This window comes from Podarcis bocagei, assembly GCF_964188305.1.
Source record: "Podarcis bocagei genome assembly, chromosome: 8".
Lineage (NCBI taxonomy): Eukaryota > Metazoa > Chordata > Lepidosauria > Squamata > Lacertidae > Podarcis > Podarcis bocagei.
The window spans coordinates 42,877,666-42,901,073 of NC_138133.1; the positions used below are offsets into that span (position 1 = coordinate 42,877,666).

A 23,408-nucleotide genomic window follows, 5' to 3' on the forward strand; every position below is an offset into this window, starting at 1 on the left:
GCGCTGCTCATCGTCCCTCCGCTGCCACCACCGCTAGCCCCTGCTGCAAGACACAGGTAAGTAGCCACCGGGGCTTGTGGTGCTCTTACATCCTTTTTTTCCTCCAAATATAGTCCAGCCCCCCACAAGGTCTGAGGGGCAGTGGACCGGCCACCTGCTGAAAAAGTTTGCTGACCCCTGGTCTATACGCATGGAAATGTATCTTACATGCATGTTCAAGAAATAATCACTTCAGTAATCTTTACTGGAGACAACCACATGCCACAGAATATTGCAAGGGACACAATTACTTTAGAAATGCAGTAATGTCCTCTTATGGGAATGAGCAAGAACCAACACAATTTACTGCAATTAAAGTCTTATTAACACAAAATGGCAGACAAGAGTGAACGGCTTTGCAACTTTAAGTGTTAGTACACAAATAAAAGTAACAAGACAGTCAGGTGGAACAACATAGAAAAACATATATTGTCTGGACCATAAACCTAAACTATTAGGCAAGCTGATTGCCTTTTATGGATTGAAGGTAGGAAAACCAGGAAAAATGCAGTGAAGGCCTAAACACACCAGGAGGAAAAGCTATTTAGAGAAAGAGAGATTTGGGGAAATGAGGGTGATGGAAGTAGGAAGTAAGAGTGAGGTGCTAATAATTACAGTGGTACCTCGCAAGACGAACGCCTCGCAGTACGGTAAACCCGATAGACGAAAGGGTTTTCCGTTTTGGAGGCGCTTCGCAAGACGAATTTCCCTATGGGCTTGCTTCGCAAGACGACAGCCCATAAGGAAATATCCGGGACAGCGGGGAAGCGCAGCGCGTCTTCCCCACTGTCCTCGGACCTCCTCCGAAGCCGGGCGGTGGGGCGGGAACGCCTCCTCCCGCTGCCGCCGGGCTTCGGAACGATGCTCCGAAGCCGGGCGGCGGGGCGGGAACACCTGCCCCCGCCGCCCGGCTTCGGAGCATCGTTCCGAAGCCGGGCGGCGGTGAGGGAACACCTTCTGAAGGCGGGCGGGGGGCGAAAGTCTTTGTTCCCCCCTGCCTGCCTTCTCGGGAGAGCGGAGAAACACAGCGTGTTTCTCCGCTGTCCCGGAAGGCTTTTGAAGGCAGGCGGGGGGGGAGCAAAAACGTTCGCCCCCCGCCCGCCTTCAGAAGAGGTCCTGGACCTCTTCTGAAGGCGGGCGGGGGGCGAAAGTCTTTGCTCCCCCCTGCCTGCCTTCCCAGGGGCTTTTAAATCGCCCCGGACAGCGGAGAAGTCCTCCGCTGTCCCGGGGCAATTTTAAAATGCCGCCCGCCAGCATTTTAAGATCGCCCGGACAGGGGAGAAGTCCTCCGCTGTCCCGGGGTTTTTTAAAATGCTGGGGGTGGGAAGAAAAGCCCTTGTCCCCCCCCCCCCAGCCTTCAGAAGAGGTCGGGGGACAGACTGTCCCCGGACCTGGTCTGAAGGCGGTTTCCCTAGGAACGCATTAATTGATTTTCAATGCATTCCCATGGGAAACCGTGCATCGCAAGACGAAAAACTCGCAAGACGGAGAGACTTGCGGAACGAATTAATTTCGTCTTGCGAGGCACCACTGTATTAGACCTGGGTAAAGATAAGCTGTCTCCTGAGTTTCACCATGACTTGCAGGGGTACGGTAGCCCCTGGGTCCAGGACGTCTTGCAAAAACTAAGCACAAATTCTTTGATGGCTAGTCTAACCAGATGTCACTGACAGCAACGTGTGAGTAAACAACCAGAAAAATAATTCAGGTGGCTGAAGGTAGGCTAACCTTTGTAGGCCACCCTTGAGCTAAGTCAATTCACCACTCTGGGTTCCTCATAATCCTCCCAGTAAAATTATTTAAAAAGAAAAAGCTTTCTTTTCAGATAATACTGCCTTGTGCTTCTCATAAGGGTCCTGACTAATTGGATAGAAAAACAACAAGCACAAACAGGTAAATGGCCCATGAAACTGCTGCTTTTTTGGTCTCTTGTTCGTTGCAGTTATTGTGGCCCTGGCCCTTACAGGCCTTTCCTGTTAACAACTGGAAGTTGCAAGGAGGTTACCCCCACTTCCAGTCAGCCAATCACATTTTTAAAAAATTATTGACCCTGCCTCCATAGCACCTTAACTCTTTTGTGTGTGCTCCACTCCTCACTGACATTGTAATTCTCAATTATATCTACTTCCCAATATTTTAGTGAAAATAAAGAGGCACAGCATGTAAATGCCTTCAGTTAAAAGATACTGGAATCATACTCACCCGTTCTTGCCCTGCTGTATCCCAGATCAGAAATTTATGAAGTTCATTCCCACAAGGCACAGTTTTAGTCATGAAAGAAGCACTAAAAGGTTGTAAGAAAAAGCAGTACAATAAGATATAAGCTTCTTATATTAACAACAAATTATTTCTTAATACCTGGCCACTGTTAATACCTGGGCAGGTATGTACATATACTACAGATGAAAAACACTGCCACTAGATAATAAAAGTACCAGTGATGTTCAATCAAAGATTTACAGAAGTTGCTATATGAATGTTGCTAGTTCGAACTATATCCATGTAGCTTTTTCTCTGAATAAATGAAATTATGAACATATGACTTTCCAGTTCAATGAGAAAAAATTGTATTGTTCCAGTAAAAGTTGGCAAATTATTTACAGTTAAGTATCTCGTATCTCTTTGAATTATGGTGCTGGAGGAGACTCTTGAGAGTCCCATGGACCTATCCATTCTTAAGGAAATCAGCCCTGAGTGCTCACTGGAACACAGATCCTGAAGCTGAGGCTCCAACTTTGGCCACCTCATGAGAAGAGAAGACTCCCTCGAAAAGACCCTGATGATGGGAAAGATTGAGGGCACAAGGAGAAGGGGACGACAGACGACAAGATGGTTGGACAGTGTTCTCGAAGCTACTAACATGAGTTTGACCAAACTGCGGGAGGCAGTGGAAGACAGGAGTGCCTGGCGTGCTCTGGTCCATGGGGTCACGAAGAGTTGGACATGATGAAACAACAACAACATCTCTTATGCTGTTGCTCATCTGAGTAGTGCAAGGGGTATTACTATACCAATGTGATTTTTTTCTGCCAGCATAGCACTATGCTATGTTGGCACAGAGGGACTTGGGCAATGATAGAATAATTCCTGGCAGGCATGACACAAGGATAAAATTGTTCTTTAAGCCTCCAAAGTTTTCTTTTTAGCACAAGTTGGCAGATTTGTCTCTAGACATAAACATGCATGCATTAAATTCAAATCATACATTGCATAGTTGGTAATCTTTGAAGTTTTGGAAAAATTAATGAAGATGAATTACATGCCATGCACTTACACTGTGCTATCCTGTCTTGTTAAAAGCCAAGGCGATGTGATGAATTATAAAATCTTTGGAAGCAGATACACGCCTAGGAACTGTCAGCAAGTAAATTTTAAATATCGTAATTTGGGTTCCGATGTTCCTCATGTAGATGCTATTAAAACCAAAGCTTAATATACAAACCTAAATAAAAGAGCTATTTAATACCATGTTGTGAGAGAGGTCAAAAACAGCAATCACTTATACGGGCCTTAAGCACTAATTTTTTCAAAAAAGTTTTTGGGGGGTTTTTACATCTACCCAAATGGCTCAGAGCCATAGGCTTTCCACAAATCAGTTATATTCCAAGAGCTCTTATTACTTTATTTAATAAAATAGTTGCTGGGCCAAAGCCTGCCTGAAAACCATAGCTATATAAAAGAGAGCCAATGTGTCACAGTTGTTAAGAGTGCCAGACCAGGGTTCAAATCCCCACTCAGCCATGAAGCTCACAGGGTGCCCTCTGGCCAGTTACTCACTTTCAGCCTAATCTACTGTATCTCACAGGACTGTTGTGAGGATAAAATGGGGAGGAAGAGTACCATATATCCCTCCTGATGATACAAGGAAATGCAGTCTTTATGCACACAGATGCACTGGTTATTTCACATGTTCCCAGAACTGTAACTTGACTTATACTAAGTCCTGCCAAAACATTTACTGACAATGGCTATGTTCCAACACAAATTAGCAGTAAATAACAAAATAAAGAGACAAAAATACACATCTATTCAGTAAAGTAATTGTAATAAAATAGAGGTTTGAGAGAAGCTAGAAACAATATATTAATACTGAGATCTAATTGACTGCTAATTAGTGTTTATACATCAAAACTCAATATAAAATAACTAAAAAACCCATAATTCCATCCTCTAGAAGCTAGACTAAAAAAAAACAACCCACCTAGTTGCATAACAAATAACCGTTCAAGGCACATAATGGATAATAGTGTGGAACTGGCATTACCTAAAGAGAAAGTTAATAGGCTTACTCAATTAATAGCTCTCTACATTATACAACACTTTGAAAGAATGAACAAAACCACTATTGTGTTGGGTAGTGAGCTTTCCCATAAACTTGAAATATAAATGGATTATATCAATTCTGTTTATTTACTAAACTGAAACTGTAGTAACATATTATATATGTATGTATGTATGAATGAATGTATGTATGTATAGTACTTACCCAATAGTGGGGCTAATATTGTGGTCAAAATGATCCTGAACAAATCGACAAACTATACTAGATTTGCCAACTCCAGTATCCTGAAAATTAAGAAAGGAATAATCAATTCAACATTACACTGAAATAAGGTGTGGGTTAAAAAGAACAATTGTCTAGTCTGAGGAATGTTTACTTAACCACCTAATGGTCCATAATAAGTTTTTCCTCAGTACATGCCACTTACCGGTATACTGCAGTGTAGAAATCAATAAAGTCCTGAGGCAGCTGTGATTTAAAACCATTCAGGCAGATTCTAGTCAGTAACTGTGTCAGAATAGCGATATTGCTATTACGAAAAATTTACCTCGCCTACTGATTTCATTTGAGATGTTGCAATTCCAGGATTGTGAAGTTTTTTTTAAGATTAGAAATTATTTGTAGTCAACTTCAGGCAATACCATTGTTATTCCTGATTTGAAGTGAATGTTTGAAAACATAAACTGCATTTCCCCTTCTGTGGTTAAATGGTTTCCTGTTCAGCTTTTAAAATCTAATTTGTTCCAAACAACCCCAAACCACCTCCGGTTCATACACATCTTGGTAAATATCATGGTAGTTTAGCAGCTCACAAATTAAAAGACCCTGGTTTTGCAAATACCTACCATGTATAAGCTGATTTAATGTTCTCATAGTCTATTGTTCATTGACCCTATTGGAATTAATTGTGATAGTGTATGGAATGTGCCCTTAATTAATTTGACCCACTGTTTCTGTGATAAGACTTCTGCAGCTATGTTCTAATGCATGTTTTTTTGAGTTGGGGAAGCTTAATGATTCATTTTAACTTCCTTTTCCTCACCCACCTCAAGTAAGATAAAAATATTCAAGGAGGGTATGAAGCCTGGGTGGGGGAGGGTGTGGTTGGTGTCCTGACCCTCCTCAGCCAAGGAAGAAACATGCCTGATACAGTGGTACCTCAGGTTAAGTACTTAATTCGTTCCGGAGGTCCGTTCTTAACCTGAAACTGTTCTTAACCTGAAGCACCACTTTAGCTAATGGGGTCTCCTGCTGCTGCCGCGCTGCCGGAGCACAATTTCTGTTCTTATCCTGAAGCAAAGTTCTTAACCTGAAGCACTATTTCTGGGTTAGCGGTGTGTAACCTGAAGCGTATGTAACCCAAGGTACCACTGTAGTTAACTCTTTATGAATTCATCTATGTCTCCTGGTCCTCCTGATCTGCTCTAGCCTCTGAAGTTCCCTTGAGAATAGTGTGAGCAAGGGGGAAAAAAACCTACCACTAATCAGAAGTCAGGAAACAATATTGCCTAAAGCCAAGAAGGCAAGTGGCTTCCCGGCTTCCCCCCCTCCCACTGCAGCAGCCGTAGCCCCCACTCCATATGCATATGTCCGACTTGTTTGCTCCTGGTGTTTTTATTTATTCAAAATCCTGGCCCCCGTTTCTTAAAAGATGTCCGGCTTTCAGTATGATTTTCCACTCATTTTGTACTCACTGTCTTGCTACAGTAGCACATTGTGAACTGCACAGACTGATTTGTGGGTCTCAATGGACAGCTGGGGCTGGAGAAGGTGACTTTTGCTCATTCCCTGCTAATTACATGCTTGAATGGGAACACCACTCCTCACTTATGGGGACGGGGGAAGGAGGACAATACATTTTAAACAAGAATTTACGTTACTGAGTGGCCAGATCAATATAATAAAATAAATTTAAAACAGAGAAATTGCTAGAGGGAAAGCACAATTTGGATGTGCTCATTAGAAGTCATAATATAGGTTAATCTTTCCTCTAATAGTCCCCTTATCAAAATAGGTTTGTTTCACTTGCACGTGGCTTGGTTTGTGTAAGCATTTTCTTACTGCAAGGAGGTAAAATGTTTAATATCTAATCCTAAAAAACATTACTAAGAAGTAGGTCTAATAAAAACACACACATCCAAGTAGGCAAAGGGTGGAAAATGTAAGAGTAATTTGAGCTGTAAAGCTGTGGAAAACATAATTTGTGTATGCTTTTTTGACATGGCCACCGTTTCCATGCACATGAATGAACCGTGCTCCCTCAGTGCAGTCTCTCATCTTGCCACAAGAGGAAGACCTAGCCAGCATTTGTTACACCATATGTTCAGATAACACACGTGAGTTATTAAACAAAGCTAATAAGTACCTAAATCCTTTTCATTTAAGAGCAACATCATGTTAATATGCATATAAAGAAGTAGCCTTCAGTACAGTATTGAACTGCCATAATTTCACACATACACCCTAAGGCTGCAGCATAAAGCTTGTAACCCTACTCTTAAAGTGCTCACACCATCCAACATCTATCTCTATTTCAGTACAAAATAAAACATATAATAATGTGTCCCTTTACACGATATAGTTTAAAGTAGGAGTTCCTAAACTGTGGTCTGTGGACTAATGTTGTCCCATGAAATCCATTCAAGTGATCTGTGGTAAAATTGCAAGGTGCCAAGAATATCTTTACAGTGGTACCTCAGGTTAAGTACTTAATTCGTTCCGGAGGTCCGTACTTAACCTGAAACTGTTCTTAACCTGAAGCACCATTTTAGCTAATGGAGCCTCCGGCTGCTGCTGCGCCGCCGGAGCACGATTTCTGTTCTCATCCTGAAGCAAAGTTCTTAACCTGAAGCACTATTTCTGGGTTAGTGGAGTGTAACCTGAAGTGTATGTAACCTGAAGCATATGTAACCTGAGGTACCACTGTACACTCAGCCCTGCACTTTGCATGTTTTTCTTCTGACAACAATGGAGACTGAGGCTGTGTCGATCAGGCCAGATTATCAAACAAGCTTAAAAGACCCTACTATGGGATCTATATTTTCATAATATGACACTGGCTTTGATAATGATGGAGAAGTAAAACCAATGCAAGTTTACCGTGGTCTGTCAAGATCCCCAGCGGTTTTCAAGTGGTCTGTGGGGGAAATGGTTTGAGAACTGCTGGTCTAAAGGACTATATTCAACCACTGCAACTCTCTGGCTAGCCTGATGGAAAGGAAGCTATAAAAATATATCTATTTATAGTAAAGCAAACACGAAAGTCAGTTTTAAACAACTGCATGGGAAAAAATGGCATTTTCTTACTGTTATGCAATATTAAAATTGCTTGTGTGATTTAAAGATTTTGTAAGCATTCTGTTTCTTATTTACATAAAGATTGGCAACATAGACAGACAAAACAGTAGTAAGCAAGCATGGTATTTTAAGTTTCAGGGGTGTTTATTAAATACACTGTCAGATTTCCAATTCCATAACTTCAACCAGATGCTACTAAAGAACAAAGCTGTGTTACAACTTGGCATATTATCTTATATGTTAAATTTCCATTTGCACAAACTATAACTACTATGATATTATTGTAGTAATTTTTATTGGGGATATCCTTTATTCAGCACTTTGAGATGTAAAATTGCTTCAAGATGCTTTATAGGAAGCAATTTATAAATGAAATACTTAAATCATATTTTTGCCTGTTATTTTTATTATTTGTTTAAATGTGGAAAAAATATTTTTCCATACACAAAGTTGGCTGAACTTAAGATTTTGATTTTAAACATATCCTATGGAGGATTACCTCCCTTTATCCTATCCCGCTTGCTAGGGTTGCCATGTGTCCTATTTTTCCAGGACACACCCTCTTTTTAAGGGGTAAAATCTGAGACAAATTGCATTTATTTGCTTTGAATAGCTGTCATAGCATCCACTTTTTTGCTCTTCAAAATATGGCAACCCTAACACCTCCACCAACCACACAGAATCTTACCAATCAGCCCTAAAAGAGGTCAGAGAAAGAGATGGCTGTGGGATGTGGCGAGCATAGTTACTATCTGTGTGCAGATGGGTAAATGTGGATAAATATGATCAATTATTTGTGAATTTAGGGAGCAACTTCTGAGGTAGAGGAAAATGCCTGGGAGAAATTATTTCCTGAAATTCAGCATAAGAGGAAGTTTTCCTCCCTTACTGCTGTTTCCCCAGCTGATCAGACAGTGACAGCTTTGCAACTTTTTCCATGTCTTACTAGTGCAGTCATGTTTCTAAAACCACATTTCAAAGATCTGCTCTGCTGCTTGGAGAGTATTTGAACCTGGCTGTCAATGAATACAAGTTGTATAATACTTTTGGGAGTGTTCTGAAGATTCTGGCTACACTTTTTGGAATCTTTTTTTCCCCTTTCATTCAAGGGCTATTCCAAGGTGGCTCATATTGAAAAGAAAATCCAGTCCAGTTCCGTTCCGTTCAAAACAACTTGGTTTTATTTTCTTGTGCTAAATGTTGAATCTTTTTCACGCTTCCCACGGGACTCCACATATGACTTGAGGGTGATGTGGTCAACCCACAGCCTGTGTAGTCCATAATCAACCAAGTGCAGATAATGAAAACACAAACAGTTGGCAAAATATACATAGTGAAAAGCAGGCCTTGGTTTTTAAACTGTTGCCCATAGAGAAAAGTGCAAAACTATAGACTATCCATGTCTTAATGTCTCATCTGGAAAATAAGAACAGCCTATGTCTTTAGGGGCAGCAAGTGTATATCAGGAGTTCCAGCATGATTTCCAGTTCTTTGCTTCCACAACAATGCAAGTGAAAGTGTTTCTAAGTAATCCTCCCCACAACAACGATATTACTTGAATAAAGACACCACCTCTCTCTGGCCCCCATAACACTTCCCCCTTCCCCAAATCCCTACATTTGGAGCTGAAAGCAATATATGTACCTCCATAACTGCATCTGGTTGAAGCTATTCATTAACACACTTCATTGAGCTAGATTCAACTAACTAATTCAACCAGATTCAATGAAACATTTGTGCTAGCAGAAGCCAGCACAAATCCCACTATTGCAACTGGGGCTTCCATTCTCCCCCCTGCTCCCCACTAAATCAGCTCTGGGAGTCAGGAGAACCCTAAGAAAAGCACACAGTGAGTGGGGAGGGGGCAGGTTATCGTACTCTGTTGGGCAAGCAGACGTTTGTGCTGACAGAACTATTCTAATAGTGCAATGTTTAATTCCACCCATTAATTTTATTGTCTATTTTGAAACAATAATCAACTCTGAAGAGTCTCTCTGCCACCGATTCTCAGTCCCTCGCTGCAGAAAAGCATGCCTCGCTGGCTGTGGAGAGAAGGAGGAAGAGGAGTGGCCGCCGTTGGCCAATGTAATGCGGATGTGCGACGTCACATGCAGATGCTTGCACAGTGTGTGTGACATCACATTCACTACATGCAGGCATGTGTGTGTGACGTCACATGTCTGTGGGCAGAAACTCACAATCCTGAGGGAAAGATGGCAATCCGGTGACATACAAAGAGTTCAGTGGATTTATCTAATGAATCTGAAGACCCTTTGCAATGGATGACAAAAGACCATGAAGTTGCTCCAAAGTCCCAAACTTTATATCAGAAAATATGCTATAATTTAAAAAATTTGCCATTGTAACATGACTAAAGCACGTTACTACAAATACAGCAGATTTTTCTTTATTACAGATTCATTACCACCCAAAGGTTATCCTGTACACAGGCATTTTTACAAAGGTGGTACCTACTGAACTGAAAAGAAATCCAAAGTATGTTCATGGACCATGAATTCCCCCTCTCTTGTAGTGGTTCTTGTTAGTGCTGAGTAACTCACTATTTTACACTCTTTTGGCCTGGCATACAACCCTCCCCCACCATCACTTGCCAGTGCAGACTGACTGAACCAACCCATTAAAAAAAATTCCAACCTAAATAAGCCTATTATCAGGAAGTTGTAATATGGGTTACACTTGCATATGACAACATTCTCATGAACTTAGGAGATGAGACAGTACAGGCTGTTTAATACATATTTTAATTATAACCTAGGTGTTATCAAATTCTTTACATTTTCTCTTGCCTGCTTAATCCCCCACAGATAAGAGGCAGGAATTGTCTATTATATGCCTATACAATCTGTTTACATGATATATATTTTAAAGGTTCTACTTGTGTTGCAAATGTTCTTGTAAGAAAGAATGCCCAAGGTTACAAATATATTACACAAGCACAGTTGTATATCTGACTTCTGCAAATGAAAAAAAATCTAACTTTGGTAGTTAGTACAAATTAAAAACTAAGGTCAGCCACGGACTCCCAATGACACCACAACATCCTGTTCTTTTGCTGAAGAGTTAAAAAAAAAAGGCTTGTAACAAATTTCTATCGTACGTACAATTTATGCCTTAAAAAAAACAAAACCAAACCACACATTCTGCTTGTGGCTATGTTCTTTTTGCGCAAGTACCCTTCTAAGTGATTTCGGTGAAATGAGGCAACCAGGATGCCCCCACCTTTCAGTGATTTTAGCCAATGAGTGAATTGGGAGCTGTGGCTGACAAGTAAGTTGTGAGGACACCAAGCAAAAGGGATTCATGGGATCCCAGAAGAGCTGCTGCTTTCCTTTTCCCTTTAGTGTACTTTTCCTGCTTCTTTCTCATTTTCTAGTCCTTGGAATCTCTGCAGTTTGCCTTTATTCCCCCCCCCCCCAACAACTGTGGTTAGGTACTTTCTAGAAGTTGTTTTTTGCAAATATGATTACACAGTAAGTACAGTGGTATCTCGGGTTACAGACGCTTCAGGTTATAGACTCCACTAACCCAGAAATAGTACCTCGAGTTAAGAACTTTGCTTCAGGATGAGAACAGAAATTGTGTGGCTGCGGTGCAGCAGCAGTGGGAGGCCCCATTAGCTAAAGTGGTGCTTCAGGTTAAGAACAGTTTCAGGTTAAGAACGGACCTCCGGAACGAATTAAGTTCTTAACCTGAGGTACCACTGTATGTTAAAGCATCCCCCCTGCAACGGCCAAGGCAAATTATGAAAACTTTGCAGAGTCATGTCTGCTGCTGAAGAAGAGTCAAAGGCTAAACACTCATTAAGAATTCACTATTACATTATTATGCAGTACAATGGTACACATGTCTACTCAGAAGTTTGTCACTTTGTGCTTCATAGTGGTTACTCGCAGGAAAGTGGATACAGGACTACATCCCAGGCCTTGGTATACAGTTGGACTTAGGAGGAAGCACACTTCTTGTGCCTTTAACAGAGCTGTGGAAGGTAGAACTACAAGTTAAGCTTTTTTCTAATACAGAAATATAATTATGGGGAAAGCTTCACCTGCTCACATACTTTCTGTCAAATACTTTGTGTGTATGGCCATTAAATTATTTTTAGACCCTCTACTACATCTTCAGAAGAGGACACAAATTTGCGTGTTCAGACCCAGAGACCTCCCTCCTAAATAAAGACACATTTGACTCAAATTTTAGTTTTGGTTTTTGGCAGAATTTAGGCCACAACTTTATTCATTACAGAAAAGTGAGTGGTTGCAAAGGCTCTGGTTTGATTAGCTCACTACACCCTTGTAGGTAGCGCTGACCCAGAGCTCTATCATAGGTCAGCCAAGGGTGAACACCTGAGGAAGGTGAAAAGCCTGGGGGCAGACTCTATTCACTCCCCAGATGCTCCCCTGGACTCAGGCACGGGCTCAACCCCTTTTCGGGGGCTGGCCAAACCAAGTTGAGTCCCTGGATTCCTTTAACAGAATACTCTTCACACAGGGATGGCGGACCGTTCTCCCATCCCTATCATATGAACCAGTGCCTATGCACAACCTTACAAGTTGTGACGCATTGCTGCGCGGCAGGCGAAACCCAAATGACAATAGCCAATCAGCCAAGTGGGAAAATTCCTGCCGTACCTGTCCCAAAGACAGACGACACACGACAGCATAGCAAGGTCAATCGCAAAAGGCCCTAAAAATAGGGAGAGGTGGGTGGGTGTTCTGATGCACAAGCCAAAAGAGGAAGCTCTGGGTCATGTGCATGGCTTTATATATGTCCCTCGATCCGTTTAGACTGCAGCCCAATTGGCCAGATTGAAACCCAGCATTGAGGGACCTACCAATCGGGTGTTGTGGCTATCCAATGGACCCACCCACAACCAAGAGGTCAGTCTCCAGATCTCACCGCAACACGTGCCCTCTTCTAGGAAGGACACAATTTGCATGACACAAAGCATATGCAAATTTTATTCAAATCTGTGTCCTCTTTTGCAAGTGGGTTAGAGGGCCACTAATTAGACTTTATCTCAAATTATATCATCACTTGCATTTGCTCCTCTCCTCATCTAAATCCATATGTACTGTACTCCACCCAAAACAGAATACAGTCAGATTGGATTCCTTCAATTCCCTCTCAAGGTCCATGTTTTTTGGTGTACAGTATATGTATTTCCACATAACACATTTAAGTGCATACATAAACTACATCTTTTCAGTAACATGCTACTAAATAAACATGTTAATGGAAACAGGTCTTCTACTAGGGTTCCAATATTTGAAGCAGTGAAAATGTGAGACAGAAGCCTTTTTTGGCCAAAGTTTATGAGCTTTTTTAGGTTTGCCCAAAGCTGTTGAGCGTTTGGGGGCAACCCTCCCCCCAAAAAACCAATTTTTGTGCTATTTTTATGGGAATTCGGAAAAAATGACACTGTCAATATGGGTTGCCATACATCTGGATTTTCCTGGACATTTTGCCTGTTTCCGCTGACTACTGACTGCAGCATTTTGGATATGTCCGGGAAATTCCATGAACACAGTCCAAGTCACAGACTTCAGCATGGTAAGTATGGTTGCCCAGATTTTATAAAGCCTTATGCATCTTTGATCACATTTTGCAGTCAAAGGGGAAGAAGGTCTGAACAGTGAAGTTATTGTTATTTATACAGCAACACCTATAAAAATATAAATGAAATTTTACTGTTATAAGCACTGACCTGCCTTGTTCTAATAATCTGTATCTGACACAGGGCAGCTTGCTCTGCTACAGGAAGGATATTGCACTCTTGGAAAAACTGACCATCAAGCCTTTATGAAAGGTGATGTAAGTAAACCACGATCAAAGCTGATGCTTTTGTAAGATATTGCATTTAAGGTCACAAAGCCTCCTCCCAATGACTAGTAGTCTTGGCTGGTGTAACTGAAACTCTTCATGTCCTCTTTTTTTCCTGTGTTTCTCTCTGACATTTGTTTACAAGCTGGAGAGTTGTGCAAGCCTAGTACATGCAGTACATCCACAGAGTCTTATTTAAAAGGCCTCTTGTAAATCTAACTTTAGCATTCACAGATTTCACAAGACAATGAGCTTTTCAAAATACTGACTCTAAAGGTACAATCCCATGCACTCGTGTGAGTTAGGCCCTATTGAATTAAGAGAGGCTAACAGCACAATCCTATACATGTCTACTCTACTGAAAGGTACAACTGAATTCAACGTTACTTATTCCCAAATAGGTGGGTATAGGACTGTAATTTAATTGGCTACGTGTTTTGCTTGCTCAAGAAAAAAACCATGCCACATTTTCTAGAATAGAAGTTCAGTAATCATGCTGGAGAGAGCTAACCTAAAAAAATGAAAGGTCATATACCATAAGATAAACCATGCAAAACTTTATATGAGCTATTAAATGTACAGAAGCATGTACAGATCATAAAGGTATGTTGCACTTTAACTTCCCTAGGAATACACAGTGGAAAATGCTCACAACAAACTTTTAAAAGTTTTTATTACTAAAACTGAGGTATATGCAGTTTTTAATAGTTTTGTTTAACATTTATAAAAAGTCTGTATATTGCAGTTTAATTTATGTTACTTATGACAAAAGGAAAGGCAAAGTAGCTGCAAATATAAGTACTTCTCTTTTTCTTTAGATGCTGTAACACAGCTGGTTTGGATAGCAAATGGAAATAAGTTAAGCAGAATGAAACTTCTGCAATTAGTTCATTAGGTCACATACATCTTTTCCATCATTCCAGCGAAATCAGTGAAATAGGGTGGTACACAGAAAATACTTGTTTAAAGGTTTTAGAAAGAAGGACAAGAACATGTTGATTGAACTAAGCAACATCCTAGTAGAAAAGCACCTCTGCACTATAGCTGCCACCCATTCTGCTGCAGCATGGGTGATTATATCCTGTGTGGGTGGCCATTGTACTCAAGGTTTAAAGCAGGAGAAGGATTCTAGGCCAAAACCTAGGCATAATATACAGCACAGCAAAATAAAGACTCCCCCGAGTGATTTGCACAACCTACTGTGGATCCATAGGACAATCATAGGCCAGCTTTCTGTAAAATAAGTTCTGTGGCGCTTACAGGGACGCGGACTTAGAAAAAATATTGGGGGGGGGCCGGGAAAGCTCATGAATAATAAATAAGCTCATGAATATGCAAATAAAGTGGCTCCGGCCCTAAATAGGGCAAGCCACGCCCCCCAGCCAGCCGATTGGCTGGCTGGGAGGTGTGGCCAGTCGGGATTCCCCTGTTCTCGCGGGATTTCCGGCCGGGGCTCTCCGATTAGGGCGCGCGGCTGGCTGGCTGGCGAAGGAGCAGGTGGGGAGGAGGCGGGGGACGGCGGCGACGCTCTGCTGGAAGGGCGCCCGCCCGAGATTATTGGGGGGGCTGAGCCCCCCCCAAAATTTTTTTGAGGGGGCTCGAGCCCCCTCAAGCCCCATGGAGTCGGCGCCTATGGGCGCTTACTCTCATGTACGTCTGCAAGAGAACAAGCCTTCGTGCTGGTAATGTCAACAGTTTATCTCCAAGAGTTTTGACCTAAATAATCTATGCAATGGGCTATGTAGCTGGCATTGTTTGGCACGTATTAATTTATTTACATTTATATCCCACTTTTCTTCCATCATGGAACACAATGTGGCATATGTAAGGTGGCTCCCAGGTGTTCTTTCATCCCAGAACTGACCAGACCCAGCCCAGGTTAGCTTCAGCAAAGTAATAGTCCTATGTGCCTTCAGATCATATCTCCACACACTGGAGTAGTTTTTTATTTAATCCATTCTAAGTGGCTCTTTACTTTTTTGGCAAATATTGCTGATTTTTAAACTTTCTTCTTCCTTATTTGTTGTACACACAATGCCATTCTCTTAAAACTAATACTAGGTTTATTTGTTTTGCCCAAATAAAAGGGATGCAAGTCTATGTAGTTAGTATAAGCCAAACATGGCTGTGCAAAACAGTGTGTCATTCCAACAAAAGGTTTGTCAAGAACACTGAAAGCAAAAAGAGAAACAACTCCCTGGAAACCGGTCTGTGTTTGCCCGCCAAGTTTCAGCTGAGAGGAACTTAGCACAACTGATGCAAACTCTTCTAAGGACACAGTCAGGCGCAGAAAGACAAAATTTTAAATGAGCTGTGTCTGATGTTTAACTGCTTTGCATGCGGGCAGTTTACTGTCCCAACTACTGCCAAAATCAGTTGAAGTATGTAGCAATCCCTTTCCTCTCTCCAGCACGAAACGTTACTTGCTAAAGATAAACCACAAAAGACCATGTTTGGATAAAACATATTTTAGCTTGTGGAAGAAAGTTTAAGAGAGGGAGGAGGGATGGGCAAAATCCTTCTGTAGTTCAGCATATGAGAAGCACCAGTATTTTTTTTAAGCCACTTTTCCCCCACCACAAAAGAAACAATGGACTAATTCGTATGGAGATGGTGAATCTGGGCCTGGACCACTGCAGGTGGGGGCTGGTATGAGGGGGAGAGTAAAGCTCTCCAGGTAGAAAACTGGACGTCAGGGGAAATGATTCTAGGACGATCATTTTCTATCTGCATATATCTACAAACACAGGCTCGCCATCTCAGTGAGAACTATATCTCCCAGAAGATTTAAGACTCCATTTCCACCTGGTGGAACGAAGTGAGGTAGAGCAGGAATGGATTAAGCAGGGAAAGATCCCAGGCGCGATGGCGGAGGGTGAGGGGATGTCTGCCTAACATCCCTATCTAGCACAACTGCCAAACTTCCCAGAAAGCAACTCGAGGAAGCGAGAGCCAAACAAGCCTTTGCAGAGCAAATGAACATCTGGCCAAGTGGGGGCCGAAGGGAAGACAAAGGAAGCTCTTCTGCAAAGACCACGAAACTTTCCAAGGTGCCTCGGGGCAGGCATCCTTCTCGCTCTCGTTCCTCAGTTTGCGCGTTGTTGTTTTATCCCCACGACACGGCTTGAGAACCCAGCGCCTCCTCCCCGCCATCTCTCCTTCAGCCCCCACCCCAGCCCACTCCGCCTCTTGGTCGCTACTCACTCCAAGCAGACACACTTTCAGCTCTCGTATCGCCATCATCTGCTTGGGGCTAGGCGGCTTCGCATCCTTCGGAGGAGCCAATCTCCCTCGCGCTACCCACTTGCACCGAGCAAGGAAAGCAGCTGCGGCTATTTCTGGGCAGCCCCAGCCCTCAGCCGCCACCGGTCACATGAGCGCAGCCCCAGAGGCTCCAGCTCCTCCTCGCGTCTTTTTGGTGCTTTCCTCACCCAAACCCAACACGTACAAAATATCTGCGCTTCAGCATATTTCAGGAGACGCGGTTTCCATTCTTGGGTCTGTGCTGCTGTTGCTGCTGCTGCATTTCCAGACAGGCAAGTTAAAGAGACAAACTCTTCTGCGGCTCACAATAGCAATCTGGAGTTCCCGCCCATTTTTCTCCTCGCACATTCTTCTGGGGAAATTGTTCGATATCCAAAAGGAACAGCAAGAGGCAATGCTCCAAAGGAAGGGGAGGAGGAGAAGGAGGAGGAGGAGGTGAACATAATCTTTTGGGGGAAACGTTTCAAGTAAAAAAATAAAAAATAAAATCTTAATTCCAAAAAAGTACAACTAAAAGGGCTTGACACATTCAATAAATGCTCATTTACCAGAATTCCACTCAATCGTGCGTGGGTTAACAAACTTGAAAAGTAATAATCTGTTTTTAAAAGCTTCGCTCCCCAAAAAAAGTGTAACCAGAAATGTCATTGATATATCACTCATGATATAACAGGATTTATTCACAGAAGAAACTGAAAATAATATCTTAGTTAGTCAGGACACTCTAACTGAGCAAGATTTGTCAAGCCCTACTGATTAACTGACATAATAGTATAATCTGCGCCATAGCCAGGAATGATAATAATAATAATCAATTTCTGCACTGGTAAACTAAAAAGGGAAACTGGATTCTTTGATGTGTACAAGTACTTATTTGCATAATATAGTCTACCACCCCTAGAGATGTCATTAGAAACCTAGCCCTGCCTCAAAGGAATGAGCAATGATTATGGGAAAAAATTCTATGCATACCAGATCTTTCCAGAATCACAGAGCGCTTTCAGACTTGCTATTTTGCCTGTGGGATTTAATCACATATAGCAAATCCAGGTTGTGCAATTAAAATGGATTTGGCTCTTACACAACAAACTCACTTAAGAAAACAAAAACAAAATAGACTTTGCAGTAAGAAAAGTGACATAAAAATGCATCGTGACTTGTCATAATATAACTTCTACACAAACAGATTAATAAACAACATGCATCCTATAATCCATACACACACTGTGTGCAAACAAATCAAGATGAATGCGCAATAAAAAGGTTGTCAGGAAGTGTCTACAGACAGAAATTCAGCCTAAATACAGTTGTTGTTTTTCAGTCCATATTCAGGTAGGTATCTATTAGTATTGTATATATCACATAGTAATTTTAGAGTGTAGTAGCCTGGAGGGCGAGGAAGGCTTTAGATGGGCAAAGAGTCAGCCCTAGTATTTTACCACTGTAAAATTATGGTTATGTTGTCCAGAATTTCATACCAGAAAAAAACTTGCCAGCCCAAGTGAGGATTCCTTGCAATAAAATGCATTGATTGACATAGCCTGTAACTTTCTGTCACAGAAGTGAATTGGCTTAAAGTAAAGCCAAAATGGTAAAGACAGTGCTTTATATCATGGATTTCAATGGGATCCGCTGAGTTCCGTGCGATAAAGCAAACAGGCTGCAAATGGGACGAACAGATCAAATAAACACCCCATAATATGCATGCAATGACCTAAAAGGCCACAACAATAAATTTCAGTGGAGACAAATTTCTCCAGTGATGTGGTTCCTTTTCCTGCCAAGGTAAATATAATAATTAAAAAATAGTTTAGTTAGTCTAAAGGGTTTCTTGTTGAAAGGGAGAAACTAACATTTATCTGCATGTATTAAGGAAGTGGACAGAAAAGAAAAATATATGGAGATGGGTAAATCTGTAGATCAACGTCTTACACACCCCCTCAGTGTCCACAGACTTAAGGCAGATAATCAGTGAAAGTTGTTATAGATTTGTGGGGGAGGACCCAAAGCCTAGAAATTAATAAATGGTAATATTTTAACTAATTGGGATATGAAAGGAGAAATATCCGCTGCAGAGGAATTTCTGGGCTAGCCTATGCAAACCGACCTGGCCAAGCTAGGGCCTTTAAGAAGAAGAGTTTGAATTTGATATCCCACTTTATCACTACCCTAAGGAGCTAACATTCTCCTTTCCCTTCCTCCCCCACAATAAACACTGTGAGGTGAGTGAGGCTGACAGACCTCAAAGAAGTGTGACTAGCCCAAGGTCACCCAGAAGCTGCATGTGGAGGAGTGGGGAAGCGAACCCGGTTCACCAGATTACAACACTACTGCTCTGAACCGCTACACCAAACAATACAGGGCCATTGAGAGCCATTGGCAATGCAAGAGAACTGTCCTTTTCTCCTACGCTGACATGTGATTTGGAAAGTTGTCAGGGTAACTGGACGTGATGTCACAGGAAGAGTTTGGGGCTATTGGCATAACTGAGAATAAGCTTTGGGATAGCTGAGGAAAAGGCCAGATCCATCTTGGGCAGGCTGGCTGAAGGCAGGCTGGGAGAAATGCCTCGGGCTCCACTGCTGCGGGGAATAGGCTCCTCTAGAGATGCCTGTTCTGTAAGATCTGTACACCCTCCATCTACATGCAGGTATAAATATATGAATCATAAATCTTAAAACTACGACAGCCTCCAATGTGCCTTCAATTCTCCAAAGGGGCAGAGACCCCAGTTGAGGGAATCCCATGCATGGCTCAGCAGGGATAGGGGTGGCCTCTAACACTACTTACATCTCACTATAGTAGAAATATAAAATGGTTGGCACTTTGTTTTTGTCCAAGGCCATCTCCATGAGCTGTGCCAATCAGGAGTAGAGTTTCTAACTTGAACTTCTAGGGCCTGTGTCAAGAAAGTATTGTCACAAGATGTATTATCGACTTAGCAAAATGTTCATGATTATATTAGGCAGGGATTCAGGCTCAATTAAGTTGCACATCTCATCCTCACAACTCACACACCTCCACTCCTATCAAGCCCCAACAGATACAATACACATAAAAGTAGCCTGTAGTAAGCCAGCATGGGTTGCAGTAAGGTATAGAAAAAGCAAATATATATGCCAGCACAACACTGCACCAGATCTCATTGTACTTTCTTATAAATACCTGACACAAAACAATAAATCTTCCTATACAGTCATGACCCAGAACTTGTTCCTGAGTACTTTTCAACTTATTTAATTATTACCCTAAAATAGCTAGTTTGTGAACTGTAGTCTCATTCATGTAAAAGTAATTAAGTTTACTAACCAGTTTTAAATAGGCTGAAATGTTTTAAGGACTAAAGCACTCATAAAGCACACTACAAATATTTTGTGCAAGATTCAATCTGTTAAACAAATGTGATTATCACGAACGTCAAGGTCAAACAAGGTAAGGAGGAAATATAAGGACAATCTTCTCTGTTTATCTAACTCACACAAAGAAAAAGTTACAGACGTGTCCTTCAAGCTGCCTCTGACCCATTCTATTCCAGGAACCACCATAATTGTTTGTCTGCATTCAAAGAGCTGTGGTCAGGGAAACATTTCTGGGGAATTTGTCATATTTTAGTATGTTTAAAACTGCAGAAAAACAACTCTGATGATACTTGCCTTCTCTCCCTCCCCCTTTTGTAGCAGCTTGGTTGATCAGCAACTTTTGTGTTGTTGTTTTCCTTTTGTGATGTTGTGATTTTTTCCCCTTCTATAAATAAATTAAGAGAAACTAAAAAAGAATAAGAATGGAGAAAGCACTGCTTAGTGGTAGAGTGCATGCCTTGCATACGTGTAGAAGGTCCCAATTCAATCCATTGCACCTTCAGCCCTAAAGACCTGTGGTAGCAGTGGTCTGAAAGCAGGAGTCTGAGACACTCCAGTTACAGTGCACAATACTAGACTAAACAAACCAAAGTTATGAGTGGTATGAAGAAAGGTAACAAATTAATTTTGTGCGTTCAGGTCCTGCTTCTGGACTTCCCAGAGGCCTCTGGTTGGCCACTGTGATAACAAGATTTTGGACTAGATGGGACATTGGCTTAATCCAGCCGGCCAGTCTTATGTTCTCATTAATTCATTTAACAAAAACCAGTTGTGCAGAATGACCCGTGTCTATTCTTGTGCTGACTTCCATTAAAATTACTCTGCTCTTTCATCTGATCTGCTTCTTTTAACTAATCCCATTAGCTGTGCAACTGTTGCTAAGTATAATTACTAAATGACTGTACCACCTCAGAATGCATACAAGGGATGGCATATTTAAAAGCATTACATATAAACAGGGTTGTTGGTTAGGCTGTGGACCATGGGACCTAAGCACTCAGTAATTTGCATTGGGCCCCCAATCTCCTGTCCTGTCTTCTCCCCGTTGCCTTAAAAAACCCCAAAACTATGCTAACAGGGTGGCTGGTTGCAGCGTAAATGAGACCCCAGCCACCCATCATCTTAATCTGCCCAAAGACAAATTTCCTTGATGTTCCTTTCCCTCAAGTCTTTTAAGTACCTAGCAATGCCCCTGCACATAAAAATCTCCATCCATCAGTTGGCTCTACATACAGTTCAAGTGCAAGCATGTTTGAGCTTGGCTTCTGACTTAAGTCTAATCTTACTGTTGTGTTAAACAACACCCCAATTTCCACCAGTTGGAGATTGGCTGCATGAGATCCCAGGGGTTCCAGGCGCTCTTCAAGAAATATGGTTCATTGCACACCTATTTACACCTGGGTCTACTTTGGAGAGTGTTCAGAGCATTACATCTAAAGAGGGTATTTTTCTCTACGGCAGTGCAGCATTGGAGTTCAAGGCATCCTGCATACCATCTCCATGCCTCTGTCCCAGCCTGCCAGGATGGTTCTGGCCTTCAAGGCACCTTGTCAGAATCTTCTGCCTAGTTAATGGTTTCAACTGATGGGTTAATGACTTGCTTCTAGGAGCTTTTGCCATTCTTAATGACTTCTATTCCAGGTGAGCCCCTGGCCTGGAAAAGAAGCTTCACCTGTATTTTCCCCTAGTCTAACATCTGTCCTTCAATATTCCAAATATTATCTGAAGTCTATCATTTATTAATTTATAATATTCACTAATTCTAGCAGTTATGGATGCCCTTGTAGCCCCATACTCTGTTACCCCAGATTTGTAACAGTAAGTTGCTGAAGGGTCAGAATAGTATTGTAACGAAATAACTGTGTAAATTGGATGGGATGATTGGTTTGGGCACTGTAGCTTTCCAATACATCTGTAGTTTAATTTGCCTTAATTGCTGATTTTACTCATTAGCCACTTTGTTTTCTTTTGAAGATCAAATCGAGTAGAGATTTGTAAAATAAATAAATAAATAAATATAATATTTGGGGTATGACATAGACTTTCTTTACAGTGAAAGATGACATAGCTGTCAATTTTTCCCTTTTCTTACGAGGAATCCTATTCGGAATAAGGGAATTTCCCTTTAAAAAAGGGAAATGTTGACAGCTACGAAGAGGAATGGAAGAATACCTTTATGTGTTTGTATCAAAATTTAACAGCAAGTGTTATGCTATGTAGATTACCGTATTTTTTGCTCTATAAGACTCAGTGGCGTAGCGTGGGGGGTGCAAGGGGGGCCGGCCGCACCGGGCGCAACATCTGGGGGGCGCGCTTGCTGCCTCTGGAGTCGCCGAAGAGCCTCGGGCGCAGGCTGTAGCAGAGCCCCATGTCTTGCGGAACCAACGAGCTGTGCGCGCGTCCGGGCTGAAGGCGTCCGGCAGGCAGCGGCTCTCAGCGCTCGCCGCGGTCCCCGCGCGTCAGGGCCGCAGAGGACGCGCCAGGCAGCCCCTCCTCACAGCTCCTCCTGCTGCAGCTGCTGGGCCATGTTGCATTTTCCTCGCCTCTCTGCCCCCCTCCTCCTCCTCCGGGCAAGCGGCGTCGTTTGGGCGGCAGCGCCAGCGGCAACTCGCCTCAGATCACCTGACGCAGCAGGTTAGGGGGAGCGCAAATTACTTGCCTTGCCCCGGGTGCTGACAACTCACGCTACGCCGCTGATAAGACTCACTTTTCCCTCCTAAAAAGTAAGGGGAAATGTGTGTGCGTCTTATGGAGCGAATGCAGGCTGCGCAGCTATCCCAGAAGCCAGAACAGCAAGAGGGATTGCTGCTTTCATTGCGCAGCGATCCCTCTTGCTGTTCTGGCTTCTGAGATTCAGAATTTTTTTTTCTTGTTTTCCTCCTCCAAAAACTAGGTGTGTCTTGTGGTCTGGTGCATCTTATAGAGCGAAAAATACAGTATACTAATACCAGTGTTTTTTTGGGTGTATTTTATTGAAATACTGATGATTTAACTCAATAGCACCAGAAATCTCTTAAAATCATTTTGTCAGGAGAGTATTTTAATGTGGCTTCAACAGTTGTGCATCAACAGTCTTATTTCTTGCACAGGAGACAGCTGGGGGAAAAAGCAGCCACAAGTCTTCCTTTCAGTCCCTTTACTTTACATTGCAAAGTATGAAAAGGGAATTAAATTAACTCCAAAGACTTATTGTCATGTAAACAGACTTGTATTGTGCCCAATGCCAAAGAGAGATAACAAGTTTCTTTTATAGACAGCCAGTTCATATACTGCCAAATCGGCATGAGCATGATGAGTACCGCTTGCCAACTAGAAATTCAGATTCA

General features: G+C 42.1%; 1 protein-coding gene across 2 annotated transcripts in view; it reads right to left on the reverse strand.

Moving 5' to 3' along the window:
* RAB31 (RAB31, member RAS oncogene family) overlaps positions 1-17,060 on the reverse strand; it is a 41,535-nt gene extending 24,475 nt beyond the window's left edge. The window contains exons 1-3 of one of the 2 annotated variants that reach the window (XM_081205678.1): positions 16,908-17,060; positions 4,526-4,605; positions 2,242-2,323 (exon numbers count right to left, since the gene is read on the reverse strand). In XM_081205678.1, coding sequence (XP_081061804.1) covers positions 2,242-2,323; positions 4,526-4,605; positions 16,908-16,928 — 183 coding nt within the window. In that variant the 5' untranslated portion in view covers positions 16,929-17,060. The other variant, XM_081205677.1, reaches the window with a different exon arrangement.
* Positions 17,061-23,408: the final 6,348 nt, after the last annotated feature.